At 38.1% G+C, this 26834-nt stretch overlaps 2 protein-coding genes and 1 pseudogene across 2 annotated transcripts in view; all 3 read right to left on the bottom strand.

Moving 5' to 3' along the window:
• The window catches only part of FBXO11 (F-box protein 11), an 86854-nt gene that overhangs the window by 34093 nt on the left and 25927 nt on the right, over nucleotides 1–26834 (bottom strand). The gene's annotated exons all lie outside the window — the stretch shown is intronic.
• Nucleotides 520–896, bottom strand: LOC113938233 (annotated as a pseudogene).
• LOC113938234 (gamma-aminobutyric acid receptor-associated protein-like) lies at nucleotides 19846–20682 on the bottom strand. The gene has a single exon (XM_035729003.1). The coding sequence runs from the start codon at nucleotides 20598–20600 to the stop codon at nucleotides 20247–20249; it is 354 nt and encodes a 117-aa protein (XP_035584896.1). The 5' UTR covers nucleotides 20601–20682; the 3' UTR covers nucleotides 19846–20246.

Here is a 26834-nt window from a genome sequence, read left to right as displayed (position 1 = left end):
TTGAATGTTTAGAAGAATCCACCAGTGGAGCAGTCTGATCTGAACTTTTGTTGGAAGTTTTTTTTTTTTCCTTCTTTTTTTAAAAGATTTTATTTCTTTGACAGAAAGAGAGACAGCCAAGAGAGGGAACACAAGCAGGGGGAGTGGGAGAGGGAGAAGCAGGCCTCCCGCTGAGCAGGGAGCCTGATGCGGGGCTCAATCCCAGGACCCCGGGATCACGACCTGAGCTGAAGGCAGATGCTTAACAACTGAGCCACCCAGGCGCCCCCTCTTTTTTTTCTTTTAAACTGCTTTATTAACTTCACAATATATAATGAACATCTTGCCATGCAATAGGGTAAAACTCCCCTGCTGACAGAATCTTACATTCTGGGTCAAAATACAACATTCAATTAGAAGCTGGTCATAGGAGACCCACAAGAGACATGTAACACCAAAAGGTTTACAACAAAGGTACATTGAGAACATTAAGTTTAGGAAGGTGTGTCTTCCTATTAACTTCAGGGAAAACATCAAGATTCAAGGCATAAGACAAAACTCCGCATGATGGTCATGGTGAGGAGGGTTCAGTGCTAACTGCCCACAGACTATGACTGAATTGCTTTTCCCTCAACTTTTCCATCAGCTGTCTCATCTCCTCCCCAATCCTTTCCATATTCTCCTCTCTCATCCTTGCCTGTGGTTTTCCAAGCCTCTGATTCATGTCCCACCTATACTGCAGGATGGGCTGCCTAACACAGAACCACCTATGATTTACTCCAGGCACACAATATTCACCAGCTTCCAAAGGGAGGGCCAAGGGCTCTCCTTTATTAGCAACTTGCTCCTTTTCATCCTTCTGTTTGGCATTCTCCAATGTTGAGATTTTTTACTGCTTGTTCCTCTTTGGATGCCATTGCTCCTGGGCCTATCCTTGCAGTCTCCTCCTCCTCCCAATTCTCGCCTAAGAATGCGCCGCTGTGACACTTAGACCTGCACACCTGCTTCCCCTTCGCCTCCAACTCTTGGGGCCGCCTCTGGCCCACACACCCTCAGGGCCACAGGGAGCAGGCACTGAGAAGCAAATGAGTGAAGGCCCTTGTTGGGAGTTTTTTGATTACCGATTCAACCTCCTTACTAGTAATTCATCTGTTCAGATTTTCTACTTCATCATGATTCAGTCTTGGTAGGTTGTATATTTCTAGGAATTTACCCATTTCTTCTAGGGTTGTCCAATTTGTTTGCAAGTAACTGTATTCTAATCTCTTCCAATTTTTTTTTTTAAAGATTTTATTTATTTGACAGAGAGAGACACAGTGAGAGAGGGAACACAAGCAGGGGGAGTGGGAGAGGGAGAAGTAGGCTTCCCGCGGAGCAGGGAGCCCGATGCGGGGCTCGATCCCAGGACCCTGGGATCACGACCTGAGCCGAAGGCAGACGCTTAATGACCGAGCCACCCAGGTGCCCCTCTTCCAATCCTTATAACAAGAAAATCTCTTCGAATCCTTTGTATTTCTGTGCTATCAGTTGTAATATTTCCTCTTTCATTTTTGATTTTATTTGAGCCATCTCTCCTTTTGTCTTGTGAGTCTAGCTAAAAGTCTGACAATTTTATCTTTTCAAAAAACCAAGTTCTTAGTTTCCTTAATCTTTTCTATTGTCTTTTTAGTCTCTATTTTATTAATTTCTGCTCTAATCTTTGTTATTTCCTTCCTTGTACTAACTCATCTGTTTTTTCAGTTCCTTGAGGCATAAAGTTGTTTTAGACTTTTTTTTTTTTTTGAAGATTTTATTTAGTTTTTGACAGAGAGCAAGAGAGGGAACATGCGCAGGGGGAGTGGGAAAGGGAGAAGCAGGCTTCCCGCTGAGCAGGGAGCCCAACGCGGGGCTCAATCCCAGGACCTTGGGATCGTGACCTGAGCTGAAGGCAGATGCTTAACGACTGAGCAACCCCAGGTGCCCCTGGACTTCTCGTTTCTTGAGGTAGGCATTTATTGCCACAAACTTCCCTCTTTGAACTGCTCTTGCAGCATCCCATAAATTTGTCATATTTCCATTTTCATGTTTCAAAGTATTTTTTGATTTCTCTTTTGATCCACTGGTTGTTCAGCAGCATACTGTTTAATATCCACAAATTCATGAATTCTCCAGTCTTTTTGTATAATTAATTTTCTAGTGTCATTACTACTGTGGTTGGAAAAGATGCCTGATATGATTTCAATCCTCTTAAATTTATTAAGACTTGTTTTGTGGCCTGACATATGATCTGTTTTGGAACACGAGTCTCTTATAAGGCAATATACTGATAGGTCTCCTTCCTTTTATGATGGGTTCTTGTTGTTATGTTCTACCAAGCATTCAAAGAAGAATTAATATGAGTCCTTCTCAAGCTCTTTCAAAAAAGAGGAGAAAACTCTTCCAAACTCATTTTACATTACCCCGATAGCAAACATTACTCTAATAGCAAAACAAGGTAAGGGCCACAAGAAAAGAAAATTACAGGCCTAAATGTAAAAATCCTCAACAGAAGATCAGCAAACTGAATTCAACAATACATTAAAAGGATCATATACCACGATCAAGTGGGATTTATTCCAGGGATGCAAGATGGCTCAACAGCTGCACATTAGTCAATGAGATGTAACATTAACAAAAGATAAAAATCAGATGATTGTCTCAACAGATGCAGCAAGAGCATCTGACAAAATTCAACATCCATTTACGATAAAAACTCTCAACAGTGTGGGTATAGAGGGAACATACTTCAACACAGTAAAGGCCATAGAGGACAAGCCCCCAGCTAACATACTCAAGGGTGAAAAGCTAAAAGCTCTTCCTCTAAAACCAGGAACAAGACCAGTAGCTCACTCTTGACACTTTTATTCAACCCAGTATTGGAAATCCAAGCCAGAGCAATTAGGCAGGACAAATAAAGGCACCGAAATTGGAAAGGAAGAAGTAAAGCTGTCACTATTTACAGATGACATTATGTTATATATAGAAGACTATAAAGCCATAAAAAACTGCTAGAATTCAGTAAAGTTGCAGGATACAAAATCAATACATAAAAAGCTGCTGCATAAATGAAGAATGAACTATTACAAAATAAAAAAAAAATAGAAGAAACATCTTGGGGTTGTGGGATCGAGAGCTGTGTGAGACTCCATGCTCAGCGTGGGCCTGCTTGAGACTCTCCCTCCCTCTCCCTCTGCCCCTCCCGCTCATGCGGGAAGAATTAAAGAAGAAGAATTAAAAAAAAAAAAAAGTCCAATTTACAAAAGCATCAAAAAGTATAAAATACCCAGGAATAAATTTAACCACGGAGGTAAAAGACCTGTATATTGAAAACCATAAGACATTAATGAAAAAAACTGAAGAAGACACAAATGAAAAGATATTCTGTGCTCGTGGATTGGAAAAATTAATATTGTTAAAGTGTCCATACTACCCAAAGCAATATATAAATTCAATGCAATCCCTCTCATAAACGCAATGGCATTTTTCATGGAAATAGAACAAACAACTCTAAAATTTATATGGAAGCATAAAAGCCCCTGCCTGATTCTTGAGAGAGGGGAACAAAGCTGAAGGCACCACGCTCCCTGATTTCAAATTTTATTACAAAGCTATAGTAATTAAAACAGTATTGTATTGTCAGTAGAAAGACACAAAGATCAACAGAAGGCCCAGAAATAAACCCACACCTATAAGGCCAATTAATTTATGACAAAGGAGCCAAGAATATAAAATGGGGAAAGGACAGTGTCTTCAATAAATGATGTTGGAAAAACTAGACAGCCTATACGCAAAAGAATGATACTGGACCATTATCTTACACTATACACAAAAATAAACTCAAAATGGATTAAAAACATTAAAACTCCTAGAAGAAAACATAGGTAGTAAACTCCTTGACACAGGTCTTGGCAATGATTTTTTTGAATCTGACACCAAAACTAAACACAACAAAAGCAAAAATAAGCAAGTGGGACTACCTCAAACTAAAAAGCTTCTACACAGCAAAGGGAACTATCAACAAAATGAGAAGGCAACCTATTGAATGGAAGAAAATATTTGCAAATCATGTGTCTGATAAAAGGCTAATATACAAAATGTATAAAGAACTCCTACAACTGAACAGCAAAACAAAAACGAAACCCAATCCAGTTCAAAATTGGGCAGAAGATTAAAATAGATATTTTCCCAAACACATACTAAGGCCAACAGGTACATGAAAAGATGTTAACATCATTAATCATTAGGGGATGCAAATCAAAACCACATGAGTGGGGCACCCAGGTGGCTCAGTTAAGCGTCGGACTCTTAATTTCAGCTCAAGTCATGTTCTCAGGGTCATGCGATAGAGTCCCCTGTTGTACTCTGCACTCAGCAGGAAATGTGCTTGAAATTCTCTCCCTCTCCCCCTCCCCCTGCTTGCTTGCTCTCTCTAAAATAAGGAAATCTTAAAACACCCCACAACGAGGTATCACTCATACCTGTTAGAATGCCTATTATCAAAAAAACTAGAAATAACAAGTGTTGGTGAGGATGTAGAGAAAAGGGACCCCTTATGCATTTCTGTTGGGAATATAAACTGGTACAGTCACTACAGAAAAGAGTATGGAGGTTCCTTAAGAAACTAAAAGCAGAACTACTATATGATCCAACAATTCCACTTCTGGCTATTATCTGAAGAAAACAAAAACACTAACACAAGAAGATATACATATCTCCCCCGCCCAATGTTCACTGTAGCATTATTTACAACAGCCAATATAGGAAACAACCTGTGTCCACTGACTGATGAATGGATAAAGAAACTGTGGTATATACACACAATGGAATATTATTCAGTCATAAAAAAGAATGAAATCTTGCCATTTGTGATAACATGGGTAAATCTTGAGGGCATTAATGCTAAGTGAAGTAAGTCAGATGAAGAAAGACAACCACTGTATGATTTCTCTTACATGTGGAATCTAAAAAAACAAAAACAAAAAAATCCAAAGCTTATAAAAACAAAAAAACTCCTGAAAACCAAACTCATAAATACAGAGAACAGGTTGATAGCTGCTACAGGCAGGGGGCAGGTGGGTGGTAGGAGAAATGGATAAACTGTTTTTTGTTTTTAATGTCTAAATAAGTTGAAAAATAAATACAATTTTAATTGAAAGAAAGCGGGGGGAGGAAGGAAATGGACCTGAAGAAAGGAGCTCCAAAGTTGTTGACAACTGTAAAAAAGGGGGGGGGGGGGAAATGGAGCAACCAAATAGAATACTGTATTTGCCCTCCAGGAATTTAGGAGAGATACAGACAACTAAACAGGCAATAAAAATACAGTATGTCACATGCTGTAATAGGGATAAGCAGAAAGTACTATGGAAGTACACAAGAATATCTAACCAATATTAGATGATGTTGGGGCATTAGTGAAGATTTTTTGAAGAAAGTCCAAGCTGAGATGAATGAAAACTGGGAGTTAGTGTGTGTCAAGACCTAATGGTGCTCACCTCCAGTACAGGTCTGAAGGAACTACAAGTCACTCCATATGGCTGTATCTTGTAGCAGGGGCCAGATCATGAAGGGTGCCATAAACACTTCTAAGAATTTCGATTTTACTTTGAAAGCCAACGATAGCCACTGAATGTCTTTGAGCAGAACAGCAACAATTCTGTTTTAGGAAAATTACCTGAACAGTGTAAAAACAATTAGAAATGGATGGCACTGATGGTGGGAGACCAGTTTAGGAGGCTATGACAGTAATACAACTGAGAAGAGATAAACATGGCTTGAACTATGGTAATAAAAAGGGAAGAAGTGAATAGATTTGAGATATATGTACAAGGTAAATTCATAAAACTTGATGACTGAATGGATATGGGTGACATGAGGATGGAGCCAGGAGTAATACTGATTTGAGCAATCCAATGGATGGTGGTGTCATGTACCAAGGCAGGGATCTTTGTGGGCAAGCCGTGGATGGGGAGAAGGGGGAAAAAAAGATGAGTTCAGGTTTGGGTTTTGAGGTACTGTGGGACACTGAAGTGGAGATTCTCAACAAACTCAAGATCCAGTGACTGATTTAGTGATAGAGAATTTAATCACTCTGTAAATATACTATGGGAGAAGTGGAGAGTCACTAAGTATAGATTACCTATCATTATTTACATACTGTGATATAGATGCTTAATGGCAATGTGCTACCAAACCTTGAGGAAAAGCTACATAATGTAGAGTGGATTGTTATCTATTGACATCAAAATTATCAACATCATATATAAAAAATATCTGTGGGCCCAGAATTGGTAAGAATACATAATTCTAGCTTGATGAAAAATAAAAGAAAACCTCCAACTGACAACTACTAAATCAAGGCTTAGCATCCTTTGGGAATAGCTTAGCTTTATTTTCATTCTTTCCTGTTACATAATCACATTGTTTTCCTACGACATTTTCTCCCACCTCTTTCAGGTAAAGAAGGAGTATAGAACAGCCTCACCCCAAAAACGGAACACTTACATTTTTTCTTCTATTGTTTTTTTACCTCCAGTTTTACCGTTCCCATATGTCTTAAATTGACAAAATTCATAAAGTAATGCATTCTTTCCTATTTTATCAAACAGGAAAAAACTCCTTTTAAAGTTAGTAACTTTCACAAATTTTAAGCTGCTTTAAGTTCATTTGGACAACATTATTATTCAAAACTAGCATACATCTAAAGTAGAAGCTGATAGGACCAGGGAATCAAGTGCATCATTAATTTAGGGTCAGAATGACCATGGCCTCAAATCAACAGTTAAGACAAACCTAATTAATTGTAGGCTAATCTAGGATTCATATAAGTCAGCAATTTTTAAAAAGCTGTTAGTTTTCATCTACTTGCTAGTCACTATGAATATAAAGATCTGCCAGAGTAGCTTGATCCTGTAGGAAGCTAGACATACAAATAATTGAAGCACTATAATAAGCACCGTTTAAAGGCACACACAAGGTGTTAGGAAAATATAAAATAGGGCACACTAATCACCATATGCACACAGCTTAAAACAATTTAGCTTGTCCCTAATTTTATTTTCACATTAAATTTAGCAATAAATTTAAAGTATGAAGATCAGAATGAGAATAAGCCTTTTATAGTCTAACAAGCATTAAATGCTTAACCTGTGTTGTCAACTGTTGTCAACTCAACTCACATAAAAAACTATTTTTCTGAAAGAAAGAAAATGGACCTCATGGAGAGATAGGAAGGCTGAGCATCATCAGTTCTCTTTCTTTCACAGTTCAAAGTTAGACCATAATTTCTGGAACTGTAAGATTTCTAGTAAGTAATGTTTTACAGATCAAGAGATTACCTGACAGGAAAGATATTGTAACACTATTCTACTGATAGAGCACCCAAGGCCCATTAAAGTTCAGTGAATTGCTTGCTGAAGGTTAGAAAGTAAGTGGTAGCAAAATAAGTTTTAGATCAATGGAGTCCAAGTACAATGTTAGTTATGTAATTTGGATATCTCAAAAGTTTATTTTATAATACAAATGATGACAATAACAGTAACTGGACTAACAGTAGTAGTAGCAGCAATTCCACTACTGCTACTAGTACTATTACTACTACTCGTGTACCTAACACTGAACACTTACATGTGGCAAGCATTACTGTTCCAAATGTTTTATATATGTATAGGCACACCTCAGAAATGTGCAGGTTTGTAAAAGCTATGTTTATACTATATTGTAGTCTATTAAGCATTATGTCTTTAAAAAAACCCATACATACCTTAATTTAAAAAATCTTTTATTGCTAAAAATTGCTGACCATTATCTGAGCTTTCAGCGAGTCGTAATCACTGATCACAGATCATCACTATAAAATAATAATGAAGAAGTTTGACATATTGCAAGAATCACCAAAACATTACACACAGATACAAATGAGCAAATGCCATTAGAAAAACAGTGCTGGTAAGACTTGCTCAGTGCATTCCTGTATTAAGTCACTGAATCATTGTATCAACTCTATGAGGAACATATTCCTAGTTTTAAGTAACTAGGCAAGGAGAGGTTAAGCATCTTGCCCCAAATCAAAACAGTATCAAGTAGTAGAGGCAGAATTTGAACTCAGTCTAGCTCCAGAGCCCCGTACTCTTAACCACTGTGCTATCTGAATATAAATTAGTTTTACTAAATACTACTGGATATAAAAGTATTTAGCATTTGGAAGAACACTAGGAGTATTTATTACATGAGTATTTAGCATACAGAAGAACAATGAAATAAAACATTCTTTTGGAAATGTTTATAGAATTTTTAAAAAATCTATTTTCACATCTTATTTTATTACAAGTGTTAATAAGTTAACATTTTATGCAAAACACCAGAACATACACATCAGACCCTTTACTTTCATAATGGGCATCTCCTTAAATCTTTTTGTATTATAACTATCAATAATATTTGGATATACCATATCCAAATGATTAGGGATACAGGCTCTGAAAAAACTGGCTCTTGGTTAGAATCTTGGCTTAGTAGCTAGCTGTGCAATCCTGGGACGAGTTCCTTAATATGTCTGATTCTCAGTGCATCCATAAAATGGAAATAATAGTGCCTACCTTATAAAATGTTGTGAACATTAATACAGTACCTCAAGTTAGCAAGGTGCATTCAAAATATTCTAGCTACAGGACTTTTTTATACTATCCAATTCAATCTTCAAAAAAAAAAAAAACTGAGGTAGAAATAATGATTACTAGTACAAAATATTATACTACTTATAATGGGTGTTCAGAGTAGTTCTTGAATAGTCAGGGTGCCTGGGTGGCTCAGTTAAGTGGCTGACTTGATTTCGGCTCAGGTCAGGATCTCAAGAGTCCTGGGATGGAGCCCCGAATCAGGCTCCACCCTTAGGGGAGAGTCGGCTTGGGATTCTCTCTCTCCCTCTGCCCCTCCCCCCCGGCTCTCTCTCAAATAAATAAATCTTAAAAAAAAAAAAAAAGAGAGAGAATACAGTGTGAAATCCACAAACGCCATGGGCTGACTACGGAAAAAATGAATAGTGTCTCCTTTAAAGTATCAGTAGTCATTCTGGGAGGCTATAAAATTATTCCAACAATCCTGCCACAATTGAAGTTATTCGTCACACTAATTTTTTTCTAATTATAAAAATATGTCCACTTAGAAAATCTGAAGAAAAACACTAAAGGAAAATAAGTTACTGAAAATCCCATCACTCAGCGTTTACTCCCATTAATATTTTAGGATTCTTCTACTTATTTTTCTCTATACAAATTATATAATTTAACTGAAATACTGTATGTACTGCTTTTTGTACCTTGCTTTTATTGTATGAAATATGTTTGATATAGGTCATGAAATTTTCTGAAACATGGTTTCCAATGGCTACAGAACATAAAGGTTCCATTATTTATTTAATTAGTTCCTTGTTAAATTTAACCAGTTCCCTCTTACTAAAGTTTCCACTTTTTTCCCTGGCCATTTTTGTAAATTCTTTCAATTTAAGACAAAAATTTACCCTTGTGGGAGAGATGATTTTTGACATTAGCTTTATGTTATTCAGTGTAAAATAAGATAACTTGTTAAGCTAGGAAGTATTAACAGTTATTAGTTTAATAATAGTTGGTTTAGAGAGAGTAACTTCTCAAATAGCTAGTAAGTAGCAAGGCTGGGATTTGGTTCAGGAATCCAGTCTTCTGTTCCATACTGTCCGCCTAACAACAACATCAACAACACAACCAACACCACCAGCCAACAACACTAATAAAGTGTAGCTAACATTTTAGCAATGTGTCAGGTAGTGTGATCATTATTTTACATATATTATCTCTATACTCCTGTAAAGAACACCTACTATTAGTCCAACTTAGTCTATTCTGTTTATATATTTATTTATATCTATGTGCCTTTATTCATTGTGGTCTTCCTGCTTACAATATCCATCTCTTTTCTCTCAACTTACATAAGGTTATAGAGTTCAGTGTTCTGGCAAGTCCCATGTTTTCTATCTATAAAACCTTTCCCAACAGCCTCATTTCATATTGCTTTAATTCCAACTTATAAAAAAATCAAATCAAGGGGAGCCTGGGTGGCTCAGTCGTTAAGCGTCTGCCTTCGGCTCAGGTCATGATCCCACGGTCCTGGGATTGAGCCCTGCATGGGGCTCTCTGCTCAGCCAGGAAGCCTGCTTCACCCTCTCCCACTCCCCCTGCTTGTGTTCCTTCTCTCACTGTGTCTCTCTCTGTCAAATAAATAAAAAAAAAAAATCTTAAAAAAAAAAGTCATCAAATCAGGTGCTGAGTGTTAGAAAACTAGTTATAACACTTTGGGCAAACCAACCTCTCTACACCTCAATTCTTTGCCTGCAAACTGAGAGGGATGGACTAGATCAGCAGTCTTCCAATTTTAGCATACATCAGAATCACGTGGAGATCTTCTTGAAACACAATGCTGAGTTCCACTCCCAGTGTTTCTGAATCAGAAATGGGGTGGGGGGGAGTAAGAATTTACACTGCCATCAAGTTCCAAGGGATGTTGCTCCTGTTGGGTCAGGAGTCACATTTTTGAGAATCACTGGGCCACACAAAGTCCTTAAAAGCCAAGGGTAAAGGGAATGCTCTTTACTCTGCTTAAAAAAAAAAAAACAAAAAAGGAAAAATTTCAGTTAGTGTTGTAACATTTAATAAACCTTTCGTTAAGGAGATGGCTTAGGTAGCAATGTGCATATCAACTAGGATACAACAAAAAGACTCCTTCAATAAATAATGGCAATAAACCAGAATGGCCTGGATTAAGGTGGTGGTAGTAAAGAAGAGGAAAAAACAAAACAAAAAAAACCTCCTCCAAATTACGTGTCAGTCCCTCTTCCCTGCTAAAGTTTTTGCCATTATCCAATGGAAAGCTGTACATATACATACTGCTATTATCTAGAAACACAACATGAAATCAGGAATCGTTTTCTGCCACAGTAAAATGACTATATCATCAATAGGGATCTAATGTTCAAGATACGTTCTTAATATATGTCAACTTTAAACTTTTTTTGAAAAAGATTTTATTTAGTTGAGAGAGAGAGACAGACACAGCGAGAGAGGGAACACAAGCAGGGAGAGTGGGAGAAGGAGAAGCAGACTCCCCGGTGAGCAGGGAGACTGATGTGGGGCTCCATCCCAGGACCCTGGGATCATGACCTGAGCTGAAGGCAGAGGCTTAATGACTGAGCCACCCAGGCGCCCCTAACTAATTTATTTTAGAGAGGGAGACAAAGTGCACCCATGTGTGAGAGCAAGCGGGGGGAGGGGCAGAGGATCTCAAGCACAGAGCCCGACACAGGGCTCAATCTCAGGACACGGAGATCATGATCTGAGCTGAAACCAAGAGTGAGACGTTCAACTGACGGAGCCACCCAGGTGTCCCATCAACTTTAAACTTTTAAAAATAAAAAGCTGGGAGAAAATGGCAGAGTAGGTAGACTCATTTTATCTCGAAGACTCTTCAACATTATTAGGAAATAAGAAGATATAAAGCACTACAACACAGGGACAGGATAAAGCCATCAGTACACAAGAGATTTCAATGGACTTCTCAAAGACACAAACATGAACAAGTATTGACTACAGAAGCAAAGCAGAGAAAGCTACTGCCTACAAAAGCATGTTAGAGGCTACAACAGAAGGAGGAGCTGTAAAATTCTCTCAAAACCTTAGAGGAGCTCTAAACTCTGAAAAGTGCAAGTACAGTAAAGGACAATCATGATATGTGGATCTGAAAGCAATGACATTTGTTCTAGATCAATAAAAGGAAGTCAAGTCTTCTCATCAAACCACCAAACAAGAGTGAAGGTAAAATAAAGAAATTTCCAGACATTCCGAGACTTACAAAGTTGGTCTCCTATATAACCTTTCTTAGGAAGTTATTTGATGATATATTTCAACAAAACTTGGGAGTAAACACAGAAAGAAGATATGGGATCCAGAAATTAATGAAGTTATCACAGAAAAGCAACAAAGGGAAGAAATTCTAAGATAAAGGGTGTGAAGCCAGCCCAAAGAAACTACAGATTGGAGTAAGACTCCAAAGAGCTGCAGGAATGAAATTTCCTCATTTCATAGGGTAAATTAATAGGTTAGAGAGTAAGAAACTTAGAACAACTTGAAGACATGATAAAGACAACAGGTGAAATGTAAAAAAGAATCCATTGGAACAGTTAGGAATGGTCTCTCTTCAGAGGCCTAGGAATAATAATATTAAGCAGAGGAGAAAAAGAAACTAGTACATACTTGGCGCTACAGAGAAAATATCTCCATATTCATAGTAAGATGAACACTGTTATTTTTCAACTTCTAGAATCAATCTACATACAGATCACTGAAAAATACTAGCAATATGATAAATATGTTCTTAATGCAGACTGAGATTGACAGTGACAATGTAGAGCTATAACAGCTTAGTGGTGAAAGTCAAGAACCATGAGTATCCATCCTCATCTTATAGAAGAGGGAGTCTATAGATATTATTCTTAGTTGAGGAAATGTAAAATTAAGCTTTATGTGTTTTAAAGTTTTATACTGGGTTGAGGTGGGTGGCAGAAATGCTGTAAGTAAACCAACACAGTAGAAATCAACAATGTTTAAATTTGATGGAGAAATAGTAGAATAAGATTTGATCAGCCAGGGGTGCCTGGGTGGCTCAGTTGGCTGGACATCTGTCTTTGGCTCAGGTCATGATCTCAGGGTCCTGGGATCGAGCCCTGTGTCGGACTCCCTGCTTGGCAGGGAGTCTGCTTCTCCCTCTCCATCTGCCTCTCCCCCAGCTCATGCACTCTCTCTCTCTCTCAAATAAAATCTTAAAAAAAAAAAAAAAAAAAAGATTTGATCAGCCAAAATAGACAGCATGCTACTTATGCACAGAAACTCATCAATTTTACTCAAAGTTCACTGTTCAGGATTCATTTATCTTTACTCTGCACACATTTTTTTTTTAATTAAAGCATCAGATTTCCAAGTCTTTATACCCAGTAATGCATGAAGATTTGTTATCTAGGGACTACATAAACAGTATATAAGTTGCCCCAGTCAACAGAGAACATGCCACTTCTTTGGAGAGAAAAGACATAAACAGCAATTAATGAACAAACTCCCTCTCCCCCTCTCAATGTGCCAGAGTACCAGATCATGTCTGACGATTAGAGACCATGAATATAAAAAAAGATGCTATTTCTGTAGTGCAAATGATTTATATAAAAGAAACTATAGACAAGCAGTAAAAATAAAAGTAAATGTAGCTCAGAATCAGAGGGAAAGACTTCATGGAATAGACAGACATGGGGCTTCAGGATAAGATATGGGCAGACTACAAAAGGTGAAAAACTAGGTCTTCAGAAAGGGACTTTAAAAAAAAAAAAAGGAAGTAAGAAGTCCAGGGAGGCTGTCTTACTCAGGAGCTTTCATGGGAACACAAAGGAAGCTAGAGGAAAAAGTCTTCAGGAACCCAGAGGCACTGAACGAATGAATATGCAAAAGTGGCAGAGGTAAGAGTACATATATTTTTTTAAATTTTCATTTTTTATTTAAATTCAATTAATTAACATATAATATTAGTTTCAGAGGTAGAGGTCAGTGATTCATCAGTCTTATATAATACCCAGTGCTCATTACATCACATGACCTCCTTAATGTCCGTCACCCACTTACCCCACTCCCCCACCCCTGCCCCCCTCCAGCAGCCCTCAGTTTGTTTCCTATGATAAGGATCTCTTCTGGTTTGTCTGCCCTCTGACAAATATTTTTCAATAAGCTTATTTCCAAATTACCAAGGAAATAGCCTCAGCACCAGAAATATAGGAATCACAAGGCAGCTCATGCAGATTAAAAAAACAAACAAACAACTCCATTATTTTTGTGCTTTATATGGTAAAAAGAAAATATATATATTTAAATCTGGGTGCCTGGGTGGCTCAGTTGGTTAAGCAACTGCCTTCGGCTCAGGTCATGATCCTGGAGTCCCGGGATCGAGTCCCGCATCGGGCTCCCTGCTCAGCAGGGAGTCTGCTTCTCCCCCTGACCCTCGCCCCTCTCATGCTCTATCTCATTCTCTCTCTCTCGAATAAATAAATAAAATCTTTAAAAAAAAAAAAAAGAAAATATATATATTTAAATCTACCTACAAGTTTTACCAAAGTAGATGAAAGATCATATTAAAGAACAGTAGATGGCGCCAAAATGTAATTTTTTTTTTACACTACTGCCTTGAGTCACATAAATCATTAACTAAAACCAAAGGAAAAAAACTTTTCATATTAGAACTGAAGAATATTTTAAAAATTTTACAAATTATCCATATTTTCATGTGGTATCCCACGGACTGATGTTAATGACAATGTTCTATAGCATGAATACTTACTGAAAAACACAAGACTGTGTTCAAATGCAAAAACCTGAACTGGAAGTACTTTGGGTTTTACTAGAAGTTTAACCATACTTCTTACAAAGGAATTACGGAATAAACAATGGCACAACAGAATTGATTAGTAATATGGGTAATTTAAAGCTACTCTTTAAGGAAATGTATTTCCCTTCTTGATTCTAAGAAGTGTAAGGGGTAATACTACCATAACAAAATATATCCAACTCATCTCAAGATCATCCAGAATTCAAAATATAAAAAATAAATAAATTGGAGATTTGGGGAACAACTTGTGTCAACATCAATGATTCACCTTGATGATGTCTGGGTTAGGTTAAGATTAAACTAATCTGCACCGATTGGGGTTAGGGGAGAGGGAGGGAAACTTGGCAAGATTTAAAAGTAATAGGCTCTGGATGATTTACAGAGAGGAAAACAGAAATTTTCATAAATTCATAAATGGATGAGACCTCAAGAAAGATTTTGGTCCTATTTTTTGTATACAATAGCTAAAGCTTTACTGTGTCTTTATCTGTAGCCCTCAAAGAAAATGTTTTCATAGCTTCTTCAGGATAGCTCAGCATTACACCCTTCAAATACCAAAACAGAATTTTAATTTTATTATTTATTTTTTTTAAAGATTTTATTTATTTGACAGAGAGAGACACAGTGAGAGAAGGAACACAAGCAGGGAGAGTGGGAGAGGTAGAAGCAGGCTTCCCGCCAAGCAAGGAGCCCGATGTGGGGCTTGATCCCAGGACCCTAGGATCATGACCCGAGCTGAAGGCAGACGCTTAATGACTGAGCCACCCAGGCGCCCCAATTTTATTATTTTTTAAATCTTTTTTTTTTTTTAAAGATTTTTATTTGTTTAAGAGAAAGAGAGAACAAGCGGGGGGAGCAGCAGGCAGAGTTGGAGAAGCAGGCTCCCCGCTGAGCAAAAAACCCGATGCAGAACTGGATCCCAGGACCCTGGGACCATGACCTGAGCAGACACTTAACTGACTGAGCCACCCAGGCATCCCCAGAATTTTAATCATTTTGACTGAAAATACTTCTAAAGTGTATTATTTTGTTTTTAAAAAGAATATCCTTAAAATAACACTTTGATAATTATAAGATAATCATTAGGATCAATTAAGTAAGTCTACTGTTTTATAATATGATGCGACCCTGAGGACCTATTTATGAGTACAAAGCGATTTTCTAGAATGAACTGGCCTAAACTAGTGGGTTTCTTGTTACTCCTATAGTTTATAGATTTTTCTTCCCCTCCCTTTCTTGCTGTCATCTGTTCTGTCACTTCTTCCAAGCTATTAGACTAGCTACAGACGTCTATTTTTTTTCTGATTAAACCAAAATAATAGCTTGCTGGACATATTTAATAGTAAGTGTAAATAGGCACTGAAAAGGAGTTTAAGGAAACTTTTTTGAGAATAATGTACACGAGTATTAGAACTATGTGATGCTGCTCAAAGTCTTTATTGCTTCTGCCTCTTAGTGTTAAAGATAAATGAGACTGTTGGGCAGCTTTATTCCAAAAAGTTAACATACTTCTTTTTATCACTGTGCTGAGTGGTTAACTCATTTGTCAGAAAGCACACAGCCAAAGGACCTCTAATAACAACAGCCCCCACGTTAGAATTGTATACTTCACATGAATGATTAATAAATTTAAATGACAATTATGAACATGCGTTTTCCATCCTAATCCCCAATTAACAATTACTTTACCCTAGAGCCTTAACTAACGGGCTAACCAAACTCACCCTCTTCAGCAGAAACCAAGAAGATAAATTAAACCAAACTATCCTTTGTTCCACTGGAAAATGGAAAAATGATTAGGTTTTTTCCTCCCTTATTATTTTGTGAACTGGGAAGTGTAGCAGTGCTCAAAATTAGTTATGTACTAAATCACCTGTAGCTCTTGTAAAAACAAATATATCCACAATTCACTCACTATGAAGTGGACATTGCGATTGACTTCATATGTGATCATTTATGAATAGTCTGGTTATTAATGGTAATTCCACACTCCTCAAGGATGAGCAGGCCTAAGCCAATTTGGCCCAGTGAGACACAAGAAGTAGCCTGCTTTTTTTGGCTTCTTGGATAAGAGAGGTCCTTCTCTCTTTTCTCCTAGTAGCTACAAAAAAAAAGGATAAATGTTGCATTTTTTAATGGCAGACAGTCATTCTAGGTCCTTGAGGAGAACTTGAGACAAAACTTGTCATTTGAGGTAAATTTTCTTATTGTTTAAGCCAGTTTGAGTGAGATTTATGTTACATTCAAAAGCATTCTGAATTCTGAAAAAGCCCTACTGGTTCATGATATACAACCAAGGCTGAAAGACAGAGGGCTATAGAGGTAATAATCAGAAATTCAAAAGGAATTAAAGTGCAGTGATGTCAAGAACTGGGAAGAAAAGGCAACATAAGAATTCAAACCTACCTATAGTGATTATCATATAGCACTAGGCATACCAATACAGTTTAATAACTAAAACAAATCTGAAGCAATTAGTCCAAAGACTTATATTAGCTTCAAACACAGTGTTTCCCCCCCTGCCTTCAAACCTACTTCAATACAGAAAATAAAACCAAAACACTCTTGGTAAACTAGCTCAATATGAAACTGAAGTTTAAAATGCTGCAGATTTGTTAGTACCATAGGAAAGCCAATGAGCTAATTATTAAGTGATAATTCTATTTATACATTTTTTTTGTCAAGAATAATCACTAGTTGATTCTATGGGTGTTCTGCTTTAAGGCTAATAAAGAACAGAATTAAATGAGAATATACCTTCATTTCCACAATTTTTTTTTTTAAGATTTTATTTATTTGAGAGAGAGAACAAGCAGGCAGAGGGGCAGAGGGAGAGGGACAGACTCACTGCTGAGCAGGGAGCCCGATGCAGGGCTCGATCCCAGGACCCCGGGATCATGACCTGAGCCGAAGGCAGATGCCTAATGACTGAGCCATCCAGGTGCCCCAGTTTCACAGTTTTCATTAAAGCTAGTATTTTGGGGTTGTGGTACAAAATTTTCAAAGGTATTGGCTGACTTTGAAGAAATATACCATGTTTTATTGGAGCATAAAGATAAACCTAAAGCTGGATATAATTTTTTTTTCTTATATATGTACAAAGAAAACATCTGGATACTCTTTATTTTAACCTATTTAAAGTTTCCCTAACCTATGAATGAACACAAAAACTAATACAGTTTACTGTCATATATATTTATGAATCACAGTGTTTGGTACAAAATAAGCACTCAATACCTATGAATAAACAAGTTGAAACAAAAACTGATTACACCAATGTGAGAGAAACTGCTATTACCCGAAATCTGTCGCCTTGTCTGTGACAGACCCTAGGTTTTTAGCTGAGTAGATGACCATCTAGAACACTTCCCATATTGCTCAGCTTCCCTTACTGCAGAGTTGGCCATCTCACTTGGTTTTAGCCAATGCGATATTAGCAGAAGTGTCCTATCCAACTCCTGAGACAGATTCTAAAGAGAAGGAAGAGGGACTTTCTTCACACTTTCTGCTTCCTGCTAGGCAGAATGTTGGAACATAAGCACGTGTTTTGAAGCATAAACATCATGTGTTTAAGGACATTGGAGTAAATAAAACAGAAGCCTAGGTCCATAATGTCATGGCAGAGCCTTCATACTAATCTTAAGACGCTTACCTCTAGACTTTAATCACAATAGAGAGGAATAAACTTCTATCTTTTTAGACAACTGTTGCCTTGAGTTTCCTGTCACTCTGACAAATTTAATTTTGATTAATAGTCACACAAAGTAAAACATTCTCTACACTTGTACAAAAATCTTAAATACATTTAAGACATCAGTGGAGAGCACCTGGATGCTCAGTGAGTTAAGCTTCTGTCTTTGGCTCAGGTCATGATCCCAGGGTCCCGGGATCGAGCCCCACACTGGGCTCCCCGCTCAGTGGGGAGTCTGCTTCTCCCTCTGCCCCTCCCCCTGCTTGTGTTCTCTTTCTCTCTCAAAACAAAAACAAAAACAAAAAAGGTATTAGTGGAAACAAAATAGACTATTAGAGTCAACAGAACTCGTTCAAATCCCAGCTCTACTACTTAGCCATATGATCTTGGGCACATTACCTCACTTAAGTCTCAGTCTCCACAAATGTACAATGGCAGAAAAAAATTTACCTCTTAGAATTACTGTGAGGATTAAATAGAATGAAGAAAGCAGTGAGGAAGCAAAAAGAATACAAATGTCAGCAGAGTGCTAAGAAAAACATTGGCTGTGATTTCTAAAATGGTATTTTAAGACCTAAAAATAATGTAAAAGTAGATAATTCAAACATGTTCTTTATTTCATCTTTTATAACATATAACTTCTACGAACTATGGGTATTGTATTACATGATACCTAAGGGTTCTTCCAGCTCTAAAATTACATCACAAAACTATGTCACAAATATCTATAACCTATCCTGCAAGTTTGTTTAAAAAATTTCAGCCCCATGCTACTCTGGAGGAAAACACACACACACACACACCCCCCTCTTTGATAACCAGGATTAACTATGATAGGCCTTGATCATCTTCAGAAGTTGTGAATGGAAATGAGTGTGTCACTTCCAGACCAATCATTTAATTGCCAGTACAATCTCTCTTTCCTTCTGCTGCTGCCACTAGCAGTGTTTCAGAGCCTGAGTTCCAGAAGAGAATGACTGCACAGAGCAGAGCACTCCACCAGCCAGTGATAGACATGTAAAGTGAGCAAGAAATAAACCTGTTTTGTTTTGTTTTGTTTTTGAGAGAGCTACGTGCATGCAAGCTGGCCGGGGGTTGGGTCAGGCTCCACGCCTAACACGGAGCCTGATGCAGGGCTCCGGTCTCACAACCCTGAGATCATGACCTGAGCCGAAATCTCACACACACACTCTCACACACACACTCACACACACACTCTCACACACACACACACACACACACACACACACACACACACACACCCCTCTTTGATAACCAGGATTAACTATGATAGGCCTTGATCATCTTCAGACCATTTTTATGTACACAACACAGTGCTGACTATGCAAAATGTTTTGTGATCTCTGGCATCTTTAGTGTGTACTCTCAAACAAAGTTGCAATTTCTAAGACTTAAGGCCTTTGATGACACAACTTACAAATAAATGAGTTACCCTAAAGACTAAAAAAATTTTTTTTTAAAAAAAGATTTTATTTTTTTGACAGAGAGAGAGCACAAGCAGGCAGAGCGGCAGGCAAAGGATGAGGGAGAAGCAGGCTCCCCGCTAAGCAGGGATTCCCCCCCCCCAATGCAGGACTCGACCCCAGGACCCTGGGATCATGACCTGAGCCGAAGGCAGACACTTAACCGCTTAACCGACTGAGCCACCCAGGCGCTCCTAAAGACTAAAAATTTTCTTTTTTTTTTTTTTTTTCAGCTTGGTGGTTTCCTCTTTATTGATGTGCCTCCTACCTCCCCCCCACAATTTCAGTCCCTTCCATCTACCCCCAAAAAAGGAGGTAGTGAAAGGAAGGGAATGCTGGGGTTCTGAGCCCCTTGGGCAGTTAGAAAGGGAACAGAAACCAAAACAATCGCTGGATGTGACAGATTGACAATCGAGAAGTCTAAAGCAGAGTGGGAAAGGTGGTAAGAGAAGGGGGCGAAAGGAGAGGTCCAAGAGGTCACCTCCCCCATGAGCCCTCCTGCTAAGAGGGGCTGGAAGAGAGCCTCAAACATTAGGAAGTGCAGGTCCTGAAGAAGGGAGGTGGTGGTTGAGCCCGGAGAAGGAGTAGGTCAAGGAAGGGGGGGACCCCCCACCTCAGGGGGAGCAGCTTCACAGACCGTAGACACTTTCATCACTGTAGGCGATGTATAGAAAGAAGTCCCCTTCATGGTGTTCCTGGTAGAGCTGACCCATTGTGGCACTGGTGGGTGGAATGACATTGTTGACAAAGAAAAACAAGGCATCCTCAGCTCGGAGATGAATTCGCTTCCGGATCAAGAAGTAGAACTGACCAACTGTGAGATCAGAAGGCACCAGGTATTTCTTTTTGTCCAGGTCTCCTATCCGAGCTTTGGGAGCCTTTCCTACTATCACCGGAACCTGGTCCGGGTATTTCTTTCGGATCTTCTCGCCCTCAGAGCGGCGTTTCTCGAACGGATGCTCCTCTTTATACACGAACTTCATCCTCCCGGGAACCGGGTGGGACCGGGCTGGGCTAAGGGAACCCCGGGGGGGGGGGGGGGCCGGGACGGGGGGGGGGGGGGGGGCGGCGGCCAAGACTAAAAATTTTCTAATAGCTTCCAGGTTATAGATTTTATTTAGCATACCTGGCTTTAATTAATAAGTTAATTACATTCTTTCTTCACTTTACTACTATTATGTAGGTATCAGTCAGATAGGCTAACTGCAGTGATGAACAACTCCAAAAATCTCTCGCTTAAAGTAATAAATTTAGGGGTGCCTGGGTGACTCAGCTGGTTAAGCGACCAACTCTTGATTTCGGCTCAGGTCATGATCTCAGGGTTGTGAGATCAGAGCCCTGCATCAGGCTCCGTGTTAGGCGTGGAGCCTAACTTAGATTCTCTCTCTCCCTCCCTCTGACCCTCACCACCCAACCCCCCCCCCCCCCCCCCCCCCCCCCCCGCCAGCTTGCATGCACATAGCTCTCTCAAAACAAACAAACAAAACAAAACAGGTTTATTTCTTGCTCACTTTACATGTCTATCACTGGCTGGTGGAGTGCTCTGCTCTGTGCAATCATTCTCTTCTGGAACTCAGGCTCTGAAACACTGCTAGTGGCAGCAGCAGAAGGAAAGAGAGATTGTACTGGCAATTAAATGATTGGTCTGGAAATGACCCACTCATTTCCATTCACAACTCTTTGGCCAGAACTGCTGACATGGCCCAATGACAGAAGGTCAGGAAATGCCAGATGGAAGAGAGCCAAAAATATTCAGTAACCAGTATAAATAACTACCCCAAGTGCCCAGCCAAATGACACAGAAAGAGGTTAAATAAATGTTTTTTAGTGATAGATGTGAAAAATTATTACTTCTAATGATAGGACTATTAGAAGGTCCAAAATTAGGACCTTAACAAACCTAAGTCACAACATTCTTCTTATAGAAACTACCAGAGTCTAGGAGAATCCATAGCAAATGCTTTAATAAAGACTTTTTTAAAATAACGAACTGATAAGCATGTCTATATATCTCTATCTATATAAACAGATAGATATATAAACATTCTCCCAAAGACATACTACAGTTCAGGGAAAGAGATGGCAATGCTAATTTAATTTATCCTAATCAGTGTTAGCTTCCCATGCCATAATCAGAAGCAACAAAATTTTAAAAAAGGTTCTGTATAGGTACACCTGGGTGGCTCAGTGGGTCAAGCTTCTGCCTCCGGCTCAGGTCATGATCCCAGGGTCCTGGGATTGAGTCCTGCATCGGGCTCCTTGCTCAGCGGGGAGCCTGCATATCTCCCTCTTCCTGCCACTCTCCGTGCTTGTCCTCTCTTTCTCTGACAAATAAACAAAATCTTTATTAAAAAAAAAAAAAAGGTTCTGTACATGGGTAAGTTAGCAAGCATCACAAACTTAAATGTTATGTAGGTCACAGATAAAGAAAATGAGTGAAGTGAAATATTAAGAAATGGTGGGGGAATGCAGACAACTGGAGAGTTTATGATTCATGAAATCCTCACCCAGTGCTAAACCCTGGCCCACTGTTGCCATGTTAGAATTCAAGCCAGTGATACCAGATGATCTGAAATGTTAAGGGAACCTAGGAATCAAGATTATATGAAATTTCACATTTAAAATGGTGGAAACCAACTGAATTTATTTTTTAGGAGCACTATGCAGAACAAATAAAACATTCTATTGGCTGGATCAGTTTGCTGGCTGCAAATGTGAAACCTCTGAGTTAGGCAAAGTCAAAGACTTTTTGTGCACACATCTTCTGTGAAGCTGCCCAATTCTTGACTGTTGTCTCAGAGGCATCTTAGAAAAAAATAAACCCTTACTTTACTGGGGGGGATCTTGAAGTAAACTAGGAGTCTGTCAAAAGAGACCTAAAATACCTTATACAATTCTGCTTTTGAACTTTTTTAAAATACATAAGTGTAAAAATTACTATAAGCATTTTTACCAGAAGCTCCTAAAGTATTATTTTAATGAAGTCAAGGCATGAGAGTTTAGTTCTTTTGCAGGGATTAAACAAAGAGAACCAACAGACTTATATCCAAAGATCACCTTCCAAATCCAACTAAAGAGTTTTAGATTTTTCTGAAGTACTGTCCTTCAAATACAGCGCTATATTATGGAACACCAACAGACATGACTTTGGGTTTGTTTTGGGAGTAAAAATTTTTTGTAAAGCCGTAGATACTCCACAGTGCATCCTAATAATGACTGATAGGGAAGCATTTATGAGACTGCTTAGCTGGAATTAAGAATAGGTCTTTCTACGTGAAATTAATCTATATGACTTTTGCTTCATTAGCACTATGTTCAAACTAAACTCCCAGCTCATTACAACTTTAGTGTTATGCTAAAGTTACTGTGCTTTATTAATTAATAAGCCTATGGAAACAGCTTATTTTTTCTCCTCTAGTCCTTCTAGGAGAGAAAAAAGTTCTATGTAGGAAGAAATTATATATATGGACAGTCTCTGAATTTCAAGTTTTTACTAAGAAACACAACTTCCATATATTTATATTTACTCCATATATTTTATTATAAATTAATTGATTAGATTATAAATATACTATTATAAATCTTTATATCCTATTATCACTCCTAGACACAGATTTCAAATTTTTAAACTTCAATTGATAAAGACTGTTATCACAAGACAGATCTTGCTAGCCAATGAGTCAATTTTAGCAGGTGTCACCTTATTTTACATATAGAAATATTTGATTATTATTTTACAGTGTTCACAGTAATGTAAATGGCAAACGGACACAGAACAGAGATGCAAAAAAGAGAAGACTGAGGGGGGCGTGCCCAAGTGTTTCAATCAGTTAAGCAGTTAAGCGTCTGCCTTTGGCTCAGGTCATGATCCCAGGGTTTTAGGATTGAGCCCTGAATTGGGCTCCCTGCTTGGCTCAGCGGGAGTTCTGCTTCTCCCTCCTCCAATGACCCTCCCCCCTCCTCCTGCCCTCACTTGCTCTAATGAATAAAAAAAAAAAAACTTTAAAAAAAAAAAAAGGAGATTGAGGGTTTATATTTAATGTGTGAATGGTTATTAGTAATAATTATCACTCTCTGTTTCCTTTATCTGATTTAGGTTTCTTCACAGCATTTATCATATCACCTAATATTACTTACCATTTGTCTTACATTAGACTGCAGACTTCATGCAAACCGACTCTGGTTTGTAACACTGCTAACCCATTAATGCCTACTTCCTGGTAATATGGTGGATGCTCAGTATCTGCTCAATGAATACATGGACTACTTTTTTCTCCTTTAACTTGTTGAAAGTGACAAGTTACATTAAGAGGTTTTCCAGTATTAAACCAATTTTGCATTTCTGGGATTAACCCCACCTGATTGTGACATTTTTCTTCATTAACATAAACTGGCTTTAATTTGCTAATGTTTTAAGATTTCTGCATCCCTATTCATAAGATTAGGTTATATCTTTTCTTGTACTGTCACTGGCTACTTTAGGTATCAAATATTTTTGTATTATTTCACTAATGTAGGTAGTATAAATGCTCTAGAAATACTTGTTGAATGATCAGCCTTGTAAAATGGACAACTCTTCTTTTTCTCTTCTCTGTAACTATAAAATTTTGAGGTTTGGTGTACCTTTGGTGAGGAAGCTGGTACATGTAAATTTGTTCTTTGTTTTGTACTGTTTATTGATGATTAACTTATTAGTGTTATGTATTTCTAAGGTGAATTTTGGCAAATCACATTTTTCTAAAAAACTATACCATCTAAGATTCCAATTTATTGACATAAAGTATTCACGGAGTTACCTTAGGATTCTTAAAATTCGTATTCTATTGTCTACTGGTCTTTAAGATTTTATTTATTTATTTGAGCAAGAGGGAGGCGGTTTGAAGGGAAGGGCGGGAGAAGGAGAAGCAGACTCCTCAATGAATAGGGATCCTGATGCGGGGCTCAATCCTAGGACCCTGAGATTATGAATTACGACCAGAGGTGAAGGCAGATGCTTATCTAACTCTTAACCGAGTGAGCCACCCAGGTACTCCTATTATTGTCTACTGGTCTTTATACTGATCCCATTATTTGTCTTTTATTTCATTAATTTCTACTTTATACTTATTTTTGTTTGTCTTTGGTTTTATTCTTTTGTTATTTTTCTATTCCAAGAGTTGGATACTTATTTATTTTATATCCAATCTTTTTAAATATCAGTCTTTTTAAGCCAACAAATGTCTCCTCGCATTAGTTAAAATCTACAAGTTCTGACATGTAGTGTTTGTGTCAGAGTTCTAGTATTTTGTAATGTCTAATATATTTTCTCTTATCTCATTAAGTACTACAGTTCTCAAAAGTTGTTTAAATGTAATTTTTAAGCTCATCACTGCTGATTTCTCATTTAAGTACATTAAGGTCCAAGAACATGCACTAAATGACACTGATTCTATGAAAACTGATAAAATTTCCACTGTGACTTAATACAGATTGAACTTTTGTAACTTAAATTTTATATGCTTGAAAATAAGGTATATGTTCTACTCAGGTGCATGTGCTTGTGTGTATACAGGGTTCTATTATCTCTTAAATAAAGCTTATCAATTGTATTGTTTAATTTTCTATATCCTAAGTTTGCGAGGTATGACTATGTGGACTTGTTTTTCTGTACTTTCAGCTTTATAATCTTCTTCATATATGTCAAGACTATTATACTTTATTCTATACTTCACACTTTTTGACAGTGTGCCTAAATAATGAATTTTAAGGCAGAAATAATTTTTCTTCATAAATGTGAAGACATTGCTCAAGTGTCTTTCAGTTTTGTTTTTGAGAAGTCCAATGATATTCTGGCTCCAGATCACCGGTATGTGACTCCTCTCACCCGGAAGCTTTTAAGTTTTTCTCTTTATTCCTGGATGTCCTGAAATTTCATCATGATATACCACAGTGTGGGCCTTTTATCATTCACTCTCATGATGTGTGGTGGACCCTTCTAATCTGCAAATTCATGTCCTTTATTTTTGAGAGATTTTCTTGAAATATTTGTTTGAATTACTTCCTCTCAATTTTCTTCTTCTGGAATTCCTAGTATTTCAGAGTTGGGTGTCCCAGACTAACAGTTCCTCTTTACTTTTCTACTATTTATCTTTTTCTTACCCATATTCCATATTTTTGGTCTTTTGATCCTAGTTTCTGGGAGACTTAATTTGCATATTTTAAATTCTTGTTATGGGTTTTACTTACTTTCATCTTCCATCTTCATTCTCCTGCTTATACAAAGACAACTATTCTAAAATGTTTAACATTAATCTTTATCACAAAACAAGCATTAATTTATATACACTGTGTGATGAGGGATCTTGATCACCTTTCCCTTTCACAAGATACCACACTGATACCACATTGATTGGGCTTAGTGAGAAAGAAGTAGCAACTACCAGACTTAATTTTAAGACACTTATTACACACCTGGAGATGGGAAATTAAATCTGGCAAAAATTCAGGGGCCTTTAACTTCTATGAAATTTCTATGAGTCCAGTGGTATGAGGTATGTTGAAATATCCTTTCTAAGGTGAATGATAAGCTGTTGCATCTGGCCCCCTACAATGAAAAAGCAAACAAACGCACAATGCCTAGTGGGCCTCTTCTGATTTGGGAGGCAACACATTCCTTCCTCATCTGGGTGTGTTGCTCTGGCCCATTTACTAAGTGACCAAAAAAGGTGCTAGTTTTAAGTGGGGCTCAGAACAGGAGAAGGCTCTGCAACAGGTCCAAATTGCCATGTAAGCTGTTCTGACACATGCTACGTGATCCAGGAGATCTAATGGTGCAGAAAGTGTCAATGGCAGACAAGGATGATGTCTGGACCTTTGGCAAGCTCCTAGAGGAAAACGGCAGCAGAGGACTTTAGGTATTTGGAGTGAAGCCCTGCCATCCTCTGCAGATAACTTCTCTCCTTTTAAGAAACAGCTTTTGGCCTGCTACTGGGCCTTAGCAGAGACAGAAAACACTTAACCATGGGTCACGTCAAGTTCCCACGTGACCTGAGCTGCTCATCACTACCTGGGTGTTATCTGACCTACCGCGCCACAAAGTTGGGCCTACATGGCAGCACTCAAGTCATCAAATGGGGGTCCTAACACATCCTGAAGGCACAAGGAAGATCCATGAAGATGTAGCCCAAATGTCCACGGTTCCTACCCCTGCCACACCACCTGCTCTCCTCTAGCCTGCA

This window comes from Zalophus californianus, chromosome 8 (genome assembly GCF_009762305.2).
Source record: "Zalophus californianus isolate mZalCal1 chromosome 8, mZalCal1.pri.v2, whole genome shotgun sequence".
NCBI classification, from domain to species: domain Eukaryota; kingdom Metazoa; phylum Chordata; class Mammalia; order Carnivora; family Otariidae; genus Zalophus; species Zalophus californianus.
The sequence above is the reverse complement of the archived record's forward strand: the minus strand, read 5'-3'. Positions and strand labels throughout refer to the sequence as shown.

Excerpts from the sequence above, each read along its gene's own strand:
- LOC113938234 (XM_035729003.1), bottom strand. The coding sequence starts at position 20,600 with ATGAAGTTCGTGTATAAAGAGGAGCATCCGTTCGAGAAACGCCGCTCT.